At 43.0% G+C, this 21,155-nt stretch overlaps 1 protein-coding gene across 6 annotated transcripts in view; it reads left to right on the forward strand.

Annotated features, from left to right (window-relative positions):
- The window catches only part of ATP11C (ATPase phospholipid transporting 11C (ATP11C blood group)), a 118,205-nt gene that overhangs the window by 52,035 nt on the left and 45,015 nt on the right, over positions 1–21,155 (forward strand). For all 6 annotated transcript variants that reach the window (XM_075068870.1, XM_032773213.2, XM_075068867.1 and 3 more), the window contains 6 exons: positions 10,508–10,588; positions 11,679–11,786; positions 14,434–14,562; positions 16,883–16,986; positions 17,712–17,762; positions 19,893–19,957. In XM_075068870.1, coding sequence (XP_074924971.1) covers positions 10,508–10,588; positions 11,679–11,786; positions 14,434–14,562; positions 16,883–16,986; positions 17,712–17,762; positions 19,893–19,957 — 538 coding nt within the window. The remainder of the gene's footprint in view (positions 1–10,507; positions 10,589–11,678; positions 11,787–14,433; positions 14,563–16,882; positions 16,987–17,711; positions 17,763–19,892; positions 19,958–21,155) is intronic.

Below are 21,155 nucleotides of genomic sequence, written 5' to 3' on the forward strand. Positions count from 1 at the left end.
TTCCCCACCCCCCTCCTCTCTCTCTCCCACCAAGTCCTTGGTGAGTACAGACTCAATACCTTAGCTTTAACCAGAGGTAAAAAATCAATTAGGTCTTTAAAAGAAAGTTTTTAATAAAAGAAAGAAAAAATAAGAAATCTCTGTAAATACAAGATGTAATATTACAGGGTCTTTCAGCTTATAGAAAATGGAGAAAAAGCCTCTTCCAGCAGAAATACAATTGAAAATACTTTCAGCCACATACACATTAAAACTCTACCAGCCAGATACACATTTGCAAATAAAGAAAACCAATTAAAAAGACTAAACCGCCTTTTTACCTTTGTACTTACAAAATTGGAACAGAAGATTAGAGAGCATGTAGGTACGTGTGGTCACTCTCAGAACCCAGAGAGACAACAGCCAAAGAACAAAGAAAACATACACAAAAGCTTCCCTCCACCCAGATTTGAAAGTATCTTGTCTCCTGATTGGTCCTCTGGTCAGGTGTTGCAGGTCACTGTTTGTTAACCCTTTACAGGTGAAAGAGACATTAACCCTTAGCTATCTGTTTATGACAGCCACAGTAATATGTCCTCCTGCCCACTGGCAGCCCTGCCGATCAGCACCTCTTGCTCCATCCCACACCTCCCAATCAGTTGTTTTGTGGTGTGCAGGAGGCTTGGAGGGGGAGCAGTGAGGGCATGGCAGGCTCAGGGGAGGGCACGGGAAGGGGTGGAGTGGGGACAGGGCCTGTGGCAGAGCCAGGGATTGAGCAGTGAGCACCCCCAGCACATTGGAACGTTGGCGGTTGTAGCTCCAGCCCTGGAGTCGATGCCTGTACAAGGACCTGCATATTAACCTCTGAAGAGCTGCATGTGGCTCTGGAGCCACCAGTTGGCCACCTCTGATCTAGACCATATCTGACAGGTGTTTATATAACTTGGTCTTGAAAACCTCCAGTGACAGAGATTTTACAGCCTCCCTAGGTAATTTGATCCAGGGCTTAACTACCCTTACAGCTGGGAAGTGTTTTTCTAATAACTATCCTAAATTTCCCTTGCTGCAATTAAAGATTTACTGCTTGTCATCTCCTCAGTGGTTAAGGAGGACAAATTATCATCTTCCTCTTTAATAAATAAATGGAGATATCCTATCTCCTAGAACTGGAAGGGATCTTGAAAGGTCATCAAGTCCAGCCCCCTGCCTTCACTAGCAGGACCAAGTACTGATTTTGCCCCAGACCCTAAGTGGCCCCTCTCAAGGACTGAACTCTCAACCCTGGGTTTAGCAGGCCACTGCTCAAACCACTGAGCTATCGCAACCTTTTTCATACTTGAAGACTGTTTTCATGTCCCCCTCAGTCTTCTCTTGGCCTACTCTGTCCTTGGTTTTCCTGTTGCTTTTAGTGTATTTGTAAAGTGTTTTATTGTTACTCTTTTGTCCCTAGTTAGTTTTATCTCATTTTGTTCCGTGGCCTTTCTAATTTTATTCCTACATGCTGATGGTGGTGTTTACATTATATGGAGTAGATATATATGTCATCTTTTGTAATTTGACCCAGTTTCCACTTTTTGTATGACTGTTTTTTGAATTTCAGGTCGTTGAAGATCTCCTGGTTAATGCAGGGTGGTTTCTTACTATTCTTCCTATCTTTCCTACACCCTGGGATTGTTTGCTCTTGTGCTTTTAATCATGCCTCTTTAAAAATTGCCAACTCTCCTGCCCTCCCCCCCTCGAGTTGCTTCCTAGAGGATTTTACCTACCAATTTTTTGAGTTTGCTGAGGTCTATTGTCTTTATTCTGCTGTTTTTCCTCCTACCACTCCTTAGAATCATGAACTCTACCATTTCATGGTCACTTCCACTCAGGCTGCCTTCCATCTTCAGATTCCCAACCCAAGTTCCCTATTGGTCAGAATCAAGTCTAGAACAACCTCTCCACTAGTCGCTTTCTCCACCTTCTATAATAAAAAGTGCATTCCAAGAACTTGTGGGATAATCTGTGCTATGTTGTCTTATTTTCCCAACAGATGTCTGGATAGTTGAAGTCCCCCATCACCACCAAATACTGTGTTTTCAATGGTTTGATTAGTTGTTTACAAAAAGATCCTTCCACGGCTTCCTCCTGGTTGGGTGGATACTAGATCCCTACCATGACATCACTCTCTTGTTTTTTATCCCTTTTATCCTTACCCAGAGACTTGCAACAGGTCTGTTTTCCACTTCTATCTCAACCTCAGTGCACGTGTAATACATCTTTGCTATTCCTCCTTTTTTTCCCTGCTAATCCTTCCTGAAGAAGCTGTTCCCTTCTGTACCAGTATTCCTCCCCGATGGTGCTATTGCAGTCCTCTCCAACTGGATTATCTTCCTCCATCTTGGAGGTCTCCATAGGTATATTTACAGTGAATTCCTCATGTGAATGGATGCTCCTCAGCCTAGCCACCTCCTCCTGTATCTCTCCTACCTGCCTCATGAGTAGGCACCTCTCACCCTGAGTGGTCTCCCCAGCCTGGCTTTCTGTGTTAGGGAAATGCAGACTACAGTCTCTGCAAACCCACACCAGGACCTGGGTAAAGGCAGGTTCTTTGTTTGGACACAGGTGCAGGTGGCAAAGTCAGGAGCACTGCTGGTACCAGCAATGGGGCCTTTTCGAACCAGGGTGATTTTTATTCTTCCACTTAGAAACTCTGTCTCAAATTCCTATGTTTGCTGTCTCCCCTTGGTCACTTAGCTAGATGCTTAAAAGCCAGATGCTATGCTACAGCTTAACAAAATTGGATGCCTAGTAAATTGTTGTAAAGCATAATGCTCTGCTTCAGCCATAAAGATTTCCATGACTGCTGCAGAAATAGGTGGTCTCAACATAATTCCTGTGGACTATGCATAATGTTGCCTGTTTTACACAAAGGGACAAACTCACTTCCGGGATTAGCTGATGCCAATGAAATCCAATGGAGATGCACCACTCCAGTATGTCAGAAGTAAACTTGGCCCGTGTATGTACTGAAGTGATGCGCTAAAGTTCAGGATGGCCCTCTAGCATATTTAATAGTCTGAAGCCACAGTATTACATCTTGTCTTCTGCCCCTCTTAATGGAGTTCGAGGAGACTGGAATAACTGAATTTGTTACCTTACTGAACCTAGTCACCTAGCTGGGTGACGTTGACAAATTTCCTGGCAGTCCAGTTGCGTACCCATTTTAGACATAGACCTAGGGATCAATCTATGAAATCGATCGTATGCAGATGGATTAAAGAGCATTTTTCTTGTTTTCTGTTTTTATTCCAAATACTGTGACCATGTTTAAAGTCAGAAAACTACCCACAAATTGAATTAGAGATAAAAACCACACCTGATACAGGTCACTAACAGACACCTGCCAGGCACTTTTCATTCTGGAAATACTGAAGATTTCAGTTATCTTTAATAAGCACTTAGGGCCATTCCATTCATTTAAAATATCAAGGGGCTTCCTTGAGAAATGCCATTTATGGCTGAAATGTTGGTGTCGATCAAGTTAACGTATGTTAAATTAATGGACTTGCCCTAAAGTGTTTCCTTATAAGTGAAGGGTTCAGCAGACTCTTAAGTGAGGAGTGCAAAGGAATTGTATGTTGAATTCGGTCCTGTGTTGGGGTTGATCCTGCTCTCACGTAGGCCTTGTGTCCAAAAGGCCATTGACTTCAGTGGCTCAGGGTCAAGTCCATGTTGGGGAGGGAATGTGTCTTTGCTTGAAAGCACACATGAAATGTATGTTCATGAAAATACCTTTTAGTTGGTTGCTTGATTGATTAGTATGGCATCCACTGGATTAATCTACTGAAACTGTTATCTAGACAATTGCTTCTCTGAAACAACTTAACTCCCTGCAAATAAAGCTAAGTATAGTCAGCACCTTTTTACCGAAATGGGGAAATGAAGGAGATAGGCAGCTTAGGAACTGGAACATACCTTTGAGTGACAGGGAATGGTCTGGTACTTCCTGCATCGTGGAATTCAGTTGCGTAGAAACAACAGATGAACAAAAACCTTCATATGCTAGCAGGACGCAGTTACTTTAAAATGAACTCAGAGTATGCTGCTGTAGTCCTGGTCTAAATACAGATGCAAGTTGAGCTACCTGCTGCTTGATGGATCCTTGTTATAAGGCAAGTGTCTTAGCTGAAGTGTACTATGAAGTTGTTTCTATCTCTATTTTGCTGTGTTAATCTCAAAAGTTGCCTGTGAGTTTCACAAAAGGGAAGACTGTACTACAGGGGAAGTATATGGAATATGGTGGTAATATGGAAATTCCCATCTGAAGTATCTATATCAAGGGTGGGCAACCTACAGCACATGGGCCAGATCTGGCCCACCAACTGTTTTAATCCAGTCCTTGAGCTCCTGCTGTGGAGCAGGGTCTGGGGCCTCTCCACGCAGCTCCCAGAAGCAGCAGCCTGGCCTGCCTCCGGCTCCTACGTGTAGAGGCAGCCAGCGGGCTCCACTCTGAATGCTGTTCCCGCAGCTCCCATTGGCTGGGAACTGCGGCCAATGGGAGCTGCAGGGGCAGTGCCTGCAGATGGGGCAGCATGCAGAGCTGAGCCCCCCTGGCTGCCCCTATGCGTAGAAGCCGGAGAAGGGACATGTTTCTGCTTGGGGTAAGCGCCACCCAGAGCCTACACTCCTAAGCCTCCCCCAGTGCCTCAACCCCTGCCCCAGCCCTGATTCCCCACCCTCCAAACCTCTTGATCCCAGCCCAGAGCCCCCTCCCACACCCTGAACTCTTCATTTATGGCCCCAACCACAGCCCTCCCCCACTCCAACCCCAAATTTGTGAGCATTCATGGCCCGCCATACAATTTCTATTCCCAGATGTGGCCCTCGGGCCAAAAAGTTTGCCTAGCCCTAATCTATATGAACAAAAATATACCGAGATTACTCTCATGTATGCATCATGGCAAGCTCTCTTGGCACAGACGAGCCTCAGAGTTACAAACTGACCAGTCAACCACACACCCCATTTCGAATCAGAAGTACGCAATCAGGCAGCAGTAGAGATGAAACAAACAAACAGAAAAAAGCAAATACAGGACAGGACTGCGTTCAATGTAAACTACTAAAATAATAAAAGGAAGGCAGCATTTATCTTCTGCATAGTAAAGTTTCAAAGCTTTATTAATTCAATGTTCAGTTGTAAACTTTTGAAAGAGCAACCACAAAGTTTTGTTCAAAGTTACGAACATTTCTGAGTTACGAACAACCTCCATTCCCATGGTGTTTGTGTCTCTGAGTTTTTACAGCAGGGGGTTGTGGGAATGGCAGAAGGCATGATACATGTATGTGTTCAAAGCTTTACCTCACGTGGCCTCAGTTTGACTAAAAACGACACTGTTGTGCCTGGGTCAGGCAGACCTTGAAAATTAACTCTCTGTGATAGGGTGATGACCTGTTTCATAAATCTGGTCATTTAGAGCCTGTCTACACAGTAAAAGCTGTGCTCAGGCTTGCCTACCTGAGCTCCTTAAATCCAGCTGGTGCAGGTAACAGAAGCAGTGAAGACAGCACAGTGTTGGCTTCAGCACAGGTTTAAAATTTTGTATGAAAATAAATGTTTGAAATGAAATATACACAGGTTGAGAGGGAAGGTACTTTACATCTGGGGTCAGGCTTCGGTTGTGGGGGGTTACAGATATAGTTTGCAAGGTTGGAAAAAGTACATACATTTCGCATAACCAGCATAGACCCAGACTGAGGTGCAAGGGTTTTTTTTTTAAGGTGTCAGTGAATATGTAGGCTCTTGTTCACCACCCATGGAATGAATAAGGAGTCCAAGTCAGTATCGGTGGAGCGGATAGGTACATGGGTGGGGTGTGTCCCTTGGTCGCTCAGGGAAGGAAGTGGGTTATTTCCCTGGTCGGCTGTCTCAATTACTCAGTGTGGTATTGGCGGTGACCGGTGATGTGTTTGATATAAATGTCTCTGGACCACCTGATGGCGTCGGACACCATGAGCTGTCTCATGAGCCGGGCGTAGCGTCGACCGACCCCACATGCTCTCAGAACCGGCTCGTTGCGGGGGTCCCATGAGCCCAGGGCTCCCACGATCAGGGTGTGTACCTGGACTTCGTAGCCTTGGGCTCTCAGGGTCTCAGCCAGCGGGGCATACTTCGACTCCTTCCATGCTCGGGCCTCGTGGAAGGCAGGGGACCGGTTTTCGAAAGGCACCGTGACGTCTAATAGTACAATCCTGTCACAGCTCCTAGGTACACACTTGGCTCACTAGCCCATGCTGTGTTATCTTCCCTACAATTTTTACCTGGGCTAGCTGGATTCAAGCTAACGAAGCAGACATACCTTTAGATGCATAACTGGCCATGTGTGCGTGCAAATACCCAGTTGGAGCTCACACGTGCAGTGCTTGCATACAGAGCTGAGTGCTGCCATCTCTGAAAGTCCCTAGCCATCTAGGACTGACCACTGTTAAATGTAAATAGTTTATAACATGGGCTTCTTAGAAATGGGACCCTTTCTGACACTCTGCTCTGTTAGTGGTGTTTTTGCATAAAGCAGTGCAAAAATCACAGTGTGAGGCCATTCCCAGGGATTAATATGTGCTGACTATCTCAAAACAGCCTCCTAGGGATAGATAAGAAACTTTTTGTGCACAAGGTAGCTTTTTACAAAGAACTGAAAACAACACACACAGATTCTATTGTTCTTGAGCACTCCAGTGAAACACCAATAGATATTGCAAAACAAAGGCCTTTTGTTTATATGAATACAAGGCATTTCTGGTAAACTGTCCTTGTGCTTTCCCTCTCCTCTATTACTCAGTACATCTGCCTCCATCTGTATTCCTGCCTCAACCCCCACCACAATTGGTTGGATCCCTGAAGTAGGTTGACACACTTCCTGTATGCCAGTTTGGGATCTTTGTGACCGCAATGCAGTGATCTGTCCAAGCATGCTTCCCCCCCAGCCCCCTGTCATTTTAATGTCCTGTTTCGGGGATCTGTACTGGAGATTATGGTCTATGGCAGCTAGGGAGCTGTACAATATGCTCAGATAGATTTCTCTCTCATTCTAGAACTAGTTTGGTCTGAACTCCAAGCTCCATCTGGCTGTCTGATTTTGCCCGATCATGTCCAAACTGAAACTGGTCTGTGGGAATTTTAGGGTGGGGCTGAGGGGTGAAGCTCACCAGCAGCAATGATTACAAACTGCTCTGCTTATTCCGTAAAACCAAAGGGTCTGCATAGAATATGTAACCAATGTTGTAACGCTGGATGCTAAATCTTAGTGTTGCTGTGGTTTTAGTTCTTCTGATTCCTTTAATTTCTTTTAGTTATGAACCTGTTTCAGTGACCACATACTTCCTATACCCTAAAAACTGGGCTGAATCATGAGAAGGTCGGTAGAAATGGACAGTTCCCATTCTCCGCAGTCTCCCTACTGTTTATTTAAAGTCTCAAAGCTGCCCTCCTATGTTCTTTCCTTGCTCCGGGCTCATCTTCACTGCAGTGTTAGCTCAAGGTACACCGAGTGTTACCCCATACCCAACTCCGGTGCACTCCCACAGGTTAAGTGGTGTTTTATACTCCACTTAGCTGATCCATCCAGAGGTGTGGATTATAACTCAAGTACTGCTGACTCTCAAGCTAATACTGCAGCAGGGAAACAGCTATGCTCTGCTGCTAATCCAATCACTGTGTGCCACTGTAGCATTTGGCAGTGCATCTGCTCTCACTTTTAGAGCCCTCTGACCTTCTTTTTATTCTTCTATCATTTTTCATTTTATTTTTTGGGAATTTCTTGTTATTTCATTTTGTCCATGAAAAAAAGATTTTGTTTTATTTCTTTTTATTACATTTACTTGAATAAAATACCTCAAATGACCATATGCACATAAAGAGAGTAAAAATCCAAGTTTGAATATTTTACATGATTTTATGAGGTGTTATTCCATGGTGTTGAAAGGTTTCAGGAATTAAAAGCTGACATAAGTTTCCCTACATTTTCTCTTTCCATGGTTTGTTGTCTTACAATCAGTGTATACTTTGGGGGGAAAAAACTTGCCATAATCTACACCCAAGGATAGCCAATTATTTTTTGCCAGGGTCCAAATTTCTTGGTCAAGGTGTAGTCAGGGTCCAGACGCCAGAGAAAATAATGCTAAAGTAAAAATAATAAGTTAATAAAAAGACTTTGTGGTCTGTTCAGAAGTGTTTGGCGTTCGGCCTCTTGCCTACTGACCTACACTACCACTGGCCTGCGTTAACCACAGGATACGTGAACCACAAAATAATGGTATTGGTTAAATTGGCATTCTGGTATCGGAATCCAAACCTTAGTTGGTGACTGCACAATCTGTGACTTTCCACAAGATGTTGAACCACTCACATTATAAAGACGTGTGTACAGGTGCAAATTCTCCACCCCCATTAGCCACCCCAAGTCCCCCCTGCCCTTGAAATTAACTCAATACTTCAGCCCCCAAATAACCCTCCCATCTCCATTCAGTGCCACAAACCCCATGGGACATCATTGGCTCTTCCCAACTCCTACTGCTTCCTTCTCCAACTCTCCCATGCCCTTTTATGCCCTCTTTCCCATTGAATCTCACCCCCTCCAATCCCCATTAGCCCTGGTAAGCATTAGTCCCAGGGATCTCTCCCCTATCTCTGTGTCCAGCAGAACATGGTCATCTGCAAAGTCAAGATTGTGAAGTTTTTCTTTATTCCACATAACTCCTGCAGCTTCCTTTAGTGTTGCTGTTTGTATCACATAAGCTATCACAGTGCAGGGAAGAGAGGTGCAAGCCTGGCAAACTCTGCTGATGATCTTAAACCAATTGCTCTCTCCCCTTCCTGTCCTTACACAGCTTTTCGAACCTTCATACAGTCTTGACCAGTCTCTTTCTAGGAAGCCCATAGAGTCAGAAGATCTATAGCAATTCTATGATTGTGGTGGCTGGGCCATGTATAGGTTAGACTCTTCTACTACATCTGAATTAATTGATCTGGTCCTGTGGATCTAGCATTAGAGACTTTTATGTGTTTAGAGCCAGACGTCCTGGATTTAGTCCCCACAGATGACCTAGCCATTATGCATCCACTAAGCCTGAATGAGAGACCCCTGTGCTTCACACCCAAATTCATGCATATTTCACTTTCCCCCTCAATAAATCACACCCCGCCACTCCCATCATAGTTCAGCTCTGACCCCCAAGTATAGCTCTGTCCCCCACAAAATGAAATTAATGTGGCCTACCCAGCCTTCCTGTAGGGCTTCACTGCTGTGTCTTGCTTCCCATCCCGTCCTCTGAAAGGAGCTGTGGGTTGGAGACTGGTATAGTGGAGCTGGAACAGTGATCTGGTTCCATTATGCCCACTCCTCTGCAGCTGGCCATTCTGCAGGGCTGGCTGGGCTCAGCTCCCCGCTTTGGGCATTTTGACGTGTCTTGCTTTGCCACTCCCACTCCATGCCTGACCTTTCTGCTCCGTCCCTCCTCTCTTGTTAAAGGAGCCAGTCAGTGGCTCCTCTTGCATTTTTCCTGTTCTGTGGGGAAGGAGTCAGTGGCGCCCTGACCGTATGTGTAGAACTTCCCAGAAGCTGGACCTCCCCTTGCAGATGATTGGATTTTGTGAACCAGCCAGTTAGACACCATTACAATAGAAGGAACAAGGAAAATGCTTCTTAGTGCATTCTGGCAATTCGTGTTTGGGTTCTATTGATGATACTAGAGAATGGTCCATGGTGTGGTTGTTGAACATGGTACCCAGTGCTGGCCCTGCTGTTCAATCTTCAGGGTGAGACTCACCATGTTTGGTGCAGATGATACTGTGTGTGGGCTGGCAGGTGCATGGAAATTTTCTGGTTTCAACCCATAATGCCCCTTGCGTAGGCTGCACACCAAAAGGTGCGTGCCTGAGATGCTTTCATACAGCATTCTCTAAGCCCAGTTGGATACAGAAACTCGTTCAGCTGCTTTGGTCTGCTTTGGATCAAAACTTCATAGTTATTTAAGAGACTTTCCATTGACTTTCACTGGGATTTGTATACCTCAGTTCTTAAGGTGCATATGTAAATCTTTCTCCTACGCTCCGTGTGCCCACTCCTCCCAGCTATGAGCGTGCTCAGGGCTTGTATTACTTAATACAACCCTGGTCTACACTGGGTGGGGGTAGGGGGAGATGGGAGGGATTGATCAAAGTTACACAACTTCAACTATGTGAATACTTAGATTGATTTACCGTGGTGTCTTCACTGCGGGGGGTCGACTGCTGCCGCTCCCTTATCAACTCTGCCTGTGCCTCTCACTGAGCTGGAGTACAGGAGTCGAAGGAAGAGCGCTCGGGGTCGATTTATCACATCTAGACTATATGCGATAAATCAATCCCCGCTGGGTCGATCGCTGCCCGCTGATCCGGCAGGTAGTGAAGATATACCCACAGAGTGTGTTGAATGAATCAACTCTAATGATAGCAGTTGATAGTGACTCCCTAAAAAAAATTAATACACAAGTTTGTTTGTTTTTTCTGTAGGTGATAGTAGATACACCAACCAGCCCAGTAACCAGTGGACTTCCACTTTTCTTTGTGATTATTGTTACAGCTATCAAACAGGTAATGTTTTCGATTCATGAGGGTATGAGGGTGAGCAAGAAATTGCTACAGTAGTGTGTGTGTGTGTGTGTGTTTGCTTTGGGTTTTTAAGTATGTTCGTGGCAGAATGAATGAGAGAGATTTGGCATATAAAGACATATATACTTGATTCTACCTATATTTGAAATAATAGAGGGCCAAGGCTAGAGGAACACTATCAATGTGAAATCTGTTTAACTTCAAATTAGAAATAAAAAAGTAATTTTGGGTACTATGCCGAGCCTAAGTTCTCGGTTCAATTTTTGTAAATTTGATTGCATTTTCTCATTTTCAGTATGGCTTTTGTAATCTCTCTGTGTGTGTGTGTGTTTATTTAAAGTCCATGTTTGAGTTATTGCTCTTGATGGTTGCCTCTGCATTCACTGCACTACTATAATTTATTTCTTCCTTTTTAAAAATGCACTTTGGGCCTGATTTGGAGGTTAAAGAAGCATGATATAAATCTAGTTTCTATTCTACTCTGACGTCAATGGAAAAACAGGAATAGTTGTATTCAAACAATATCTGGTCCTGAAAACTTGTAGACCTCTTTCATTGAGTAATGTTAAAAACAAATTAACTTGCATTATTTGCTGTTTTTCTAAAAGGAATCAGTTAGGGAGCGGAAAGGAGTGCTAGAGTAAAATCTGAATCTGGCTTTTGTATTCTTTAGCTGAGACTGAGGAGACTCTTTTCCTGCGTTAGACTGGAAAAGTGAGAATAACGGGCACTAAGCATATTATTCACATGATCAGCATATTCTTGCCAGTCTTGAGAATAATAGAAACATGTCACAGCAATTTAGATGCTCCTTGCATGCCGTGCCTAAAGATCAGTTTTATGTGTGTTGTTTTAAAGTGTTCTGAATCTGTCAAATGTAGATCTGAAGTTTTTAAAAATTATCTTGGTGCAGACGGAGCTGTTCAGGTCGATGTTCCAACGTGCATGAAGGAGCTCCGATCACTATGTTTAACTTACTTGCTTTTTTATCTCCCTCTCTCTTACAACTTTATTAATTTATTTACTTCACTACCTGGGCTTGACTGTGTTACCTGTATATTGGTGTGTCTAGGGCTATGAGGACTGGCTGAGACACAGAGCTGACAAGGAAGTAAATAAAAGCAGCGTCTTCATTGTTGAAAATGCAAAGCAAGTGAAAAAACACAGCGAAAAAATCAAGGTAACCAGTAATGGAAGGAGAGAAGGATGTACCTGTGAGCCACTGGGAAAACTCCCATTGATGTGGTAGCAGAATCCGCCGCTGTAGCTGAATACTTGAATATGCTAAGGGCCTAATTCTGCAGCTGTTACTTTTGATCTTTCCATCCTCTTCCCTAAACCTCAGTTTGTTTTCAGACTGGAACCTTAGGAGCCGTTCCAGTTAATAACCAGGTGCTTGCTTGGGTTTTGTCTGGTCACTTCTTTGAAAGGCTGCCATGCATGCACTTTACTGGTAGGGCTGATGAGTAACTGATCTCTGATCATTTTTTCATTTGGTGGCTAGAACAGGCAGTCTTTCCTTTATCCCTAGCTTCCCAAGGATGTCTGGGAAGATGTCTGCTAGCAGAGATGCTGATTTATCACCTCTCACTGTAGAATGCTAGATGGCTACTTTTTTTTTTTACCTTTTTATGTGAAATTGTAAGGAGGTGTCTCTTATTCTAGTCTGCGGCCCTGCTGAGTTGGGCTGACCTCTCAGGCCAACTCCTGCACTTGGATACAGGTGTGCAGTGCTGGTTGAAATCAGAAGGCGTTCTGGTTGTCGGAGGGCTGAACTGGCCCAGAGTGCCTGGGAGACAGTGGCCCTCTGTGCTTAGAAAGGGTCTCTAGCTAACAAGTAAGTTTTCAGAGCTGGGATGGCTCATTTAATCTGTGGTGGAGGTTTTTCTTTGGTGCTGTAATATTGGGATAGAACGCAACAGCATTTGTAAGAACAAATACTTGCTAGTGGCTTGTTGTGACAGTTCTTGGGGTGCTCAGGGCTGAGTTACATTGCTACCCCCAGCCTCCAGCAAGAGGGAGTCTCGTGGTAGCTGGATGTGAGCTCCCTGATGCCACCAGCTGTTCCATCCCTCTCCTCTGGGTTATGGCAGCCCTTGCTTTGCCTTGCAGATTACCAGTAGTCCCCTTTGAAATGTCTCCCCGTAGCATTCCGTTCCTTCTCCACCGAACACTCACAGGCTATGTCTGCACTACACAGCTTTGTCGCTACAGCTGTGCTGCTAAAAGTCACACAGCGTAGCTGCTGTTTGTCTGCTCTCCTGCCAACAAAAAACTTCCACCCCCAACGAGCGGGGTTAGTTTTGTCAGCAGCAGAGTGCTCCTGTCCTGAGAGACACAAGCTTTGTCGTTCAGTTGCCAGTGTAGACAAAGACACAGTGACACCAGGTAAGCTGTCCCCCAAGGAACAGAGCTTGTTTGGTTCCATGGAGGATCAGCTACTGAGATATATTTATGGGGATCTCATTTTCATGAATGTAATCACACTTCCTTAGCTACAAGATAAAGAGGTTTCCTTTTGCCTTTTCCTTTATAGCCTCAGAATTCATTGTTAGTCCCCCATGTCAGGATGACCTCCTGAGGGTTTATTCCTTGGTATACTGACTTTGTATGCAAATGGAGCCTCCATTCTGTTGGCTTACAACGCTTAATTTACATGTGGACCGATGGAGACAGGTGATTATATGGCCTTCATCTGACAGAATCCCATTTATCAACCTCATCTTGATTCAGACTTTTTTAGTAATGTATTTTCAGTTTATGTATATGTAACTTCTTCCATGGCATTTGTACAGATATATCACCTCAGTGTTAATGACCACTATGAGCCTGGCTTTCATTGAAGACCTCACATGACGTTCTTTATGGAGAAATAGCTGTAGTGAGTTTGTCAGGCCTGTCAAGAGTTACCGTGACAGCGCAGTGAACCCTTTGCCAGTTGGCATTGAGGGGCTCTTAAGGTCACACTTGTGTTTTCCTCTTGGAGTGGAGGGAGATGTGAGGCCTTTGAGCAGAGGGTTCTGTTACACGTTGTCAAGCACATGGCTCAGGGTTCCTCAGCAGCAAATGAAATGAAGAAAAATCAAGAAAATATAAATCTAAAAAAATGCTACTTATTTGGGTACTACCTTGAGTGTAAAGAAAACGTCACTCTGCTCCATCTCCTCACAGCAGGTGCCGTGTCCCCTCCATCCAGTAATGAGTATTTTCCAATGCTAGGTAGTGAGGGAACATAGTGTATGCAGCAGCTCCTATGGAATAGTCCTAACTGAAGAAAAAGCTTTCCACTTGGCAGTCTAGTAGAAGGGTCTGTGTGAGAGCTACATATATGAACAAGGGCTATGGTGGGTAATTATCAAGCATACTGACAGATAAAGGAGAAGAGCCAAGATCTGTAGTTTGACTACATTACTACATTTCCACTCAATATTGAAATAATATCATAGCTTTGATAAACCCCTTCCAAAGGGCCCTCAAACTTCAAATTCTATTGTCCTGCAAACAATCCCTGCACAGGGGTCCTACTGAAGTGGGTGAGAGTTGTTAAATATGGAACCACTGTAAGAGAGAGTATATGTGCAGGTACTGTCTTGCTATTATTATGCAGTACTGATTGGATGGCAAATCATCTGGGACAGTTGCACAATTGCAGTACGTTTTTTTGGTGGTAAGCTTAAAAAGCTCTTCAGATTCCCATGATCGGAGAGGATTTTTCCTCTTTCTTGTAGACTTGGATAAAACAAGATTAAACCAGTTAAACTTTTAATCATCTCCTTCAGGGCCTCATGCAATAAATCATTAAAAAAACACAGTTGCATTCTTTCCAGGTTGGTGACATTGTAGAAGTGAAAGCAGACGAAACCTTCCCCTGTGACCTGATCTTCTTGGCATCGAGTAATGATGATGGGATCTGTTACGTCACGACGGCAAGTCTGGATGGCGAGTCAAATTTCAAGGTAACAAGAATGAAAACACGTCAGGCAGGAGTCTAGAGTGCAGAGTCAATGCATTGCAGTGGCTTCTCTGTGTTCCGATTTGTTTTGTTTTAGTTGCAATTGAAGTCAGCCTGCGTGTCTGTCAGTTCAGTTTGAGAACGCTTTGGGATCACACATTTGGATTGTGAATTGATTGTGTTTAGCTTCCATTTCCATTTCCGTTTGGCTCTCTCATCCAGTCACTCAACACTGAAGTGCTCTCTGTATTTTTTTTTTGGTGTGTGTTTTAAATAACTATTCCTAATGGCACTGTTCCAAACTGGGTTGGTCTTGACAGATATACCTGCCTGCTGTATCATTTATCCTGCTAAAGCAGGTTACCACTTTCATCTTCTTACTCATGTAGAAAGATCTAACGAATTAGTAAACAGATCACTGCAGTTTCAGCTGGCTTATTATAGCAGTCAACCATAGTGACCTTTGCAATTGAGATTTTATCAGGGCTTTCACTCTAACTCCCTGCTTTCGCTCTCTCTGCACTTATGAATAGTTTTCCCCTTTTTGTGACTGAAATTCTTCATGCTTGATATGAGCTCCTAGGTGTATTGTTCTGGATTATTTCGCAGAAAAAGCCTTCTAGTTATTTAAACTATACTCTGTTCCCATTGGCAGAAAATTTTAAGATGTATTTTTTCATACTCATGACTCAAAAGGGCTGAACTTTGAGATTTGAAATTGTACCAGTTGGGTAGGCTTCACTGAGGATGGATTCTTTCTCTAATTTATTCTCTCTACCTTTCTCCCCCACCTCTCCAGTTGAAGCCCCCCTCTAAGGATACGAAAACTTGGTTTCACTCATGCACAGGACTAATTTGTGCTAACATTGGTAGCTGTAGAACTAAGTGTGGAAAATGTTAGTGTAGAATTCTTCCAACTCCCACAGAAGTCAGTGGTCAAATGTATCTTCATTCGTTAAAAAGGTGTTGGATTAGGTACATGGCTAATATCTATATTGATAACCATTAGATAATGTAGAAATGTATGCATGGAAGCTGATTCTGTGTTGAAATATTTTTTGATTGTATAGAGTTCACCAACTCATTAGAAGTGAAGTTCATAAGATGTACAGGAGAGAGGCTCACAAGCCAAGTAGTGCTGGGTCTGCAACCTTGGTGGATAGGTTAGCAAAGAGGAGTGGAGCTTTCAAGCTCCACACCCCTAAAGTATACCTTCCTGTATTAAAGCAGGTTTAAATGTATGCCATAAAATATACAAGGATGTGCAACACGGCTGAGTTAATTTCGGAACCGAAACACGCTTCCTGATTTTGAGCATTTGACATGTGACCCTAAAGTTCTACGATAAGCATCTTGTATTGTTTCTGCTTGGTCATTAGTGGTTGTCTCCTGGATGCTGATTAACAAAGAAGAAAACTTAGAGTTTGGGGGACAGGGGAGAAGAGTGGGGAAAATGGCAGAACAACATAAGTGAGGTTTACCTGTCCTGTGGGTGGTGTGGAATTTTTGATATAAGACACAGACATTCTACTACAAACTCATTCAACACTGGTATTCAAAATGCTGTTAATTCCTGCCTATAATTTGTGTTTCTCCCATCAGTTGCAGGAAGAGGAATCCGAGGCTAAGAAGTGAGAAAGCGTTTTAGTTAATGTGTTTATGGGGACTGATTAAGGCAATATATCTTGCTGATTGAAGTTTAGAACTCTTAAGTAGTTTCTGTAAATAGAACTTCTAAACAGTGAATTGGAGTCTTCCCAGGCTTTCCAATTAGCTATGTGAGAAAGGAACTTGCACAGCAGTTGATGCTAAGAATAGCTCTTGGTTCCGTCAATACTGCTCCTGCTCCCCTAGCAGCAGACCTATCTTCTAATTACCTTCAGAAACCGCACCGGGCAATTTCCTTAGAGGAACTGAACACCTGTTGAGCACTTGCAGCTCTCTCTTGAAGTAAACAAGTGTTGCAGGCATTTACTATGCCTTAGGACAGCCCTGAAGGAGGAATATGTCTCATAATTGGCAGGTACAAGAGACCTCACTTATTAAATAACCCTCTGTCTTACCAGACCAGTCCAAAGTATTTCCTAAGCATATTAAATTCCAACCTGTTCCACCTTTCATTAGAGGACCTTTCCCTCTCCTCCCCTTTGTCCTTAAACAACTGATGGGTTACTTCAGTGGTCGCTTAAGACAAGCCTCATTATACATCAGTGTTTTAAGTACTGAGCTAAAACTACTCATTGGGTGAAGACCTTCTCCGTGCTTGTGCTTCGGTGGAGTTGTTGTGTGTCTCCGTAACAGCTCTTGTTGCTCTCTCCACCTAGACTCATTACGCAGTGCGGGATACTACTGGGCTCCGGACAGACGACGACATCGACTCCCTGACTGCCACAATTGAATGTGAGCAGCCTCAACCTGACCTCTATAAGTAAGTACGGGAACAGCCACTACTCCTGGTACTCAGCTGATCCTTGTCATTGGTCCATCGCTTGGTGTCCTTTGAGCAAACGAACTAGAGCACGGTTGACACCTATCTAACAAAGTAGTTTAAGGGAGCCGCTGAATTCTCGTTACAACTGAATAGGCTGCATTTGGAGTTCAGAAGAGTGATTGTCTTCATGTTGTCCACTAGGAATGAAAGGCTTTTTAAGGTAACACTTGCAGATGTTCCTGGAGAATTTACTGAGCTGTCTGGCAAAGCTCCCTGGAAATTGGACTTCTATGGCAAAGCATCTGCCCTGGGAGGTGCTAGTGCACCAGAGTGTCACTAGCCCATTTGCCTTTACAAACTTGGATGTAGGCCTGCTTAGAAACATGGCTTTGTTACCTTTTGAACAATTTTAAGGGTGGAAACCCATTGACACCCTGGCCCCAAATCAGCAAGGTGCAGAGAACAGCCTCATTCTAGTCAATGGGGCTCCTTGCACACTTAAAGCTCGGCATATGCTTACGTACTTGGGTGGATCATGGCCTGCATAATGTGTTCTTTCCAAAGCTCCGTCTCTCTAAGAGCATAAGACTCAGATGTCTTCTAACCTCATTTCTTCACACCTACCTGTTGTGTGACGATCCTTATGTTAGTGATGGCTCCTTGTAATGAAATATACAGCAAACATTAGTTAACAAGTGTCCTTTTATATATTTTGATCACAGATTTGTTGGAAGAATTAACATCTACAGAAGCAACCAGGAGCCTGTAGCCCGGTTAGTTCACTTAGTTCATTGTTACTCATTGTAGATGTTTGTTTCTTTTATTATTTCTTTATTGATAGTTCCTAGCATCCTGCTTATCAAAGAGGAGTTGTGGAGATTAATAGGCCTGAAATTTGAGCTTCCTTATCCTACCTTTTTTCTTTCATTTTGCAGTTTGGTTTTATGTGTTAGTGACTTGAGAAAATTTCAGTCATTCCGAATGAGGGATCACTTGGTGATTACCAGTTCTGTTCATTCTCTCTGGGACACCTGGCATTGGCCACTGTTGGTAGACAGGATACTGGGCTAGATGGACCCTTGGTCTGACCCAGTATGGCTGCTCTTACGTTCTTATGAGGGCAGCAAGCCCCCTTAAAAATCCCAGCTGTTCAGCTGTGACAGTCTCCAACAAATGCCCCAGGATGTTGTGTTTGTTGGGTTTACCAATGTGGGAGTTTACAGGATGTGAGCAAATGTGCAACCCTCTACATCCTCTGTCACCTGTGTTGGAATGATCCTTGTGAGCTGGCAGATAAATGAAACTGACAGGTTCCGTGCTCTCTGAGCTCTTGCAGTTCAGGATCCCCCAACAGTTTCACTCTGGCTGACTTGCTAAAACAGAACCAGAAGAAGCAAAGAGTGATGTGCGGGGATGTGCTCACAACATCTGCTCTCCAGCAAACCCAGCCTTTGCTTTGCTGAAGAGCTAGGGTTTTAATAAGATGCAGCCTGTGTTTTGGGTGACCAGTACATTTTCTACATCAGTGGGACACAGTAGAGGGTGGGTGAGAATGTAGATTTCCTGAGGGAAAGGTTTTTGATTGTGGGTCTGTCAGGCTGTTTCTATGCACAAAATGTGTTTCCCCCCCCCCCCCCCAAAAGCAACATATGTATATTAGTTTGCAAAACTGTTTTCCCTGTTGCTATTTATTTAGTGAGTACAACCATGTATTCAGAACTGTGTAAAACCTGAACACAAAGACAGTCCCTGCCTTAATAAGGTTACACTCTACAGATAGCACAAAGAAAAAGACACACTAGAAAGTCTAGGGATGACTGACTTAGTCTGTTTATTCCACCTGTGTATTGTAAAAGCATGTTTCATGCTAACGTCTTTGTATATATGTCACAGGAGAAAGCACCAACAGTGCTGCAAAATTAATGGGCCAAATTTTAAAGTAGAGAAGAAAATCAAACTTTAATCCAAGAAGCAGCAAAAGATAGATTTCAGATGGAAGTGGAAGCAAGCATGTCCGTTAACCCAAGAGTTTTGGAAAGTGTTACAAGATAATAGATAATAATAGTTTCCATGGCCAAAAAGGACCTTTGTGACAATCTAGGATGACCTCCTGGACAGCACAGAAAGCGACAGGAGGGCTTTGAAAACCAAATGGTCACCTCTCAGCCTGCAATTGTAGTGCTTGTGATGTTTCTCACTGGTCAAGCAGAGATGCAGCAGATGTGCCCCTCAGATTCTTAAGTTGAGACACTAATGGTGGACTCAAATACTGACTGCAATACAGAACTTTTGAGGGACGCTTGAAACCTGACAACTTGGTTTTTGAGGATTTACACAAACTTTTCTTGCCTTTAAAAATTCTGCCACTCGCTTAGGATTAGAAGTGAAAAGGGCAAGCGGTCATGAAGGGAAATAAGAAATTAATACAACAGACAAAGTAACATCGGAGCAAAAAAATAAGTTAAACATTTGACAGCATCATCATTTTTTTTTCAAAACGCTCCCGGGGGCTTAGCACTCTTGAAAATTAGTCCACTTATTTAGGGACCTAAGTATAGGTTTTAGACTCTAGCATCAGGTACTTTATTCTTGAAAATCTTGACTTGAATTCTAAAATGAGTTAGACAGTGGGGAGTCTGAATACTAGTAATACTTTGTGTGATAAGAGATAAGAAACCACAAATGTAAATATAGGTGTGAAGGCAAAAATACAGTCCCAGAATAAACAAATCCCTTATTTAAGAGAAAAAAAAATAACAAACCCCCAGAATGAAGTGTATTTACAGTATTTGGGTTTAAAGGACTTCTGCTTTAGCTTTGTTGAACTCTGGGTATAAAATTTAAACAAGTTGGAATGAAATTGTTTGTAAGCAATCTGATTCTGTAACTTTTTCTATGTTTAGGTCTTTGGGTCCCGAAAACCTGCTGCTGAAGGGTTCTACTTTAAAAAATACAAAGAAAATTTATGGTGAACAGCTTTTTATTGATAGTTCTGATGAATAACTGAATGAAGTTAGCAAACAAATCTAAATGTCTGTCGTAGCATCTAGTGATGGAAATCTCCTGTCTACAGTGCTTCTTTCAGTGCTCAGTACATATCTCATGCTCATACACAAGTTAATGAATTAATTTTGAGAGTAAAATGTCATGAGCTACCGTGTCAGATGTTTAACTGAAATCTGAATATGTTGACCAGGATCTTCAGAAATTACTTGTGCTTTTTGAGAGCCCATCTTGAAACTAAAGCTGGGTGAATTTTTTTTTTTTTTTTTTTGGCAAATAAAATTTTTGCTGAAAAAATGTTTTTTTCAAGGCTCCGAAACGTTTTTGAATTCTTTTTCAAATTTCAAAAAGAAAAAAAAGGCGGTGGGAGTAAAAAGGGCCAAATTGAAATGAAAATCTCCCCATAAAAAGTCATTTTGAGTTGACCAAAATGTTTTTGTAGATTCAAAATAATTAAAAAAATAATAATTTTGAATTGACCTGGAATGTTTTGGTCAATTAGAAATGATTTTTTTTTTATTTTTTTTTAGTTTGTGATGGACAAAATATTTCTGAAGAATGCTTCTGATTAGAATCACTGCAGATTTTTTCAGCTCAGCTCCTAAACAACGACAACAAAAAAATCAATTATTCACTCAGATCTATTTGTGACACCTTTAAAGAGGCCCAGCTCAGCCCTGTCTGCAATGTAGGGACCCCTTTACAGTGTCTCAAATTGTAAGTCCCCTTTGAAAATTATTGGCCATACGCCCAGTACTTTATCTCCATCCACTAACACCTGTAATTCTGTCCAAAAAGCAGTAAAGTTTGTCTGGCAGAAATGTATCCCTTATAAACTTCATGCTGCATACTGCTACTGGTTCCACTGTCCTTCAGGGAACCAAACTGAGCCAAGGTGTAAATGGCTGTAGCTCCATTGAAGTGAAGTGGATTTGCACCTGCTTACACCAGTACTGAAATTAGTCTAGATTTTTCAGAGATTCTTTTCTCTTCCTTCCCAGTACTTGTTTCCTTTTACTTTTGGCAGGAGTTGGACTTACAGGATGCTAACTGTCAGTATCACATTCGGAGTGGATCTTGTGCTGTATCTGCTTTTCTCCTTACGTCTCCTGCTCTTCTCCCTCTCACGCAGGCCTTTTCAGAATCACTATCTGTACTGCAAC

This window comes from Chelonoidis abingdonii, chromosome 8 (assembly GCF_003597395.2).
Source record: "Chelonoidis abingdonii isolate Lonesome George chromosome 8, CheloAbing_2.0, whole genome shotgun sequence".
NCBI classification, from domain to species: Eukaryota; Metazoa; Chordata; order Testudines; family Testudinidae; genus Chelonoidis; species Chelonoidis abingdonii.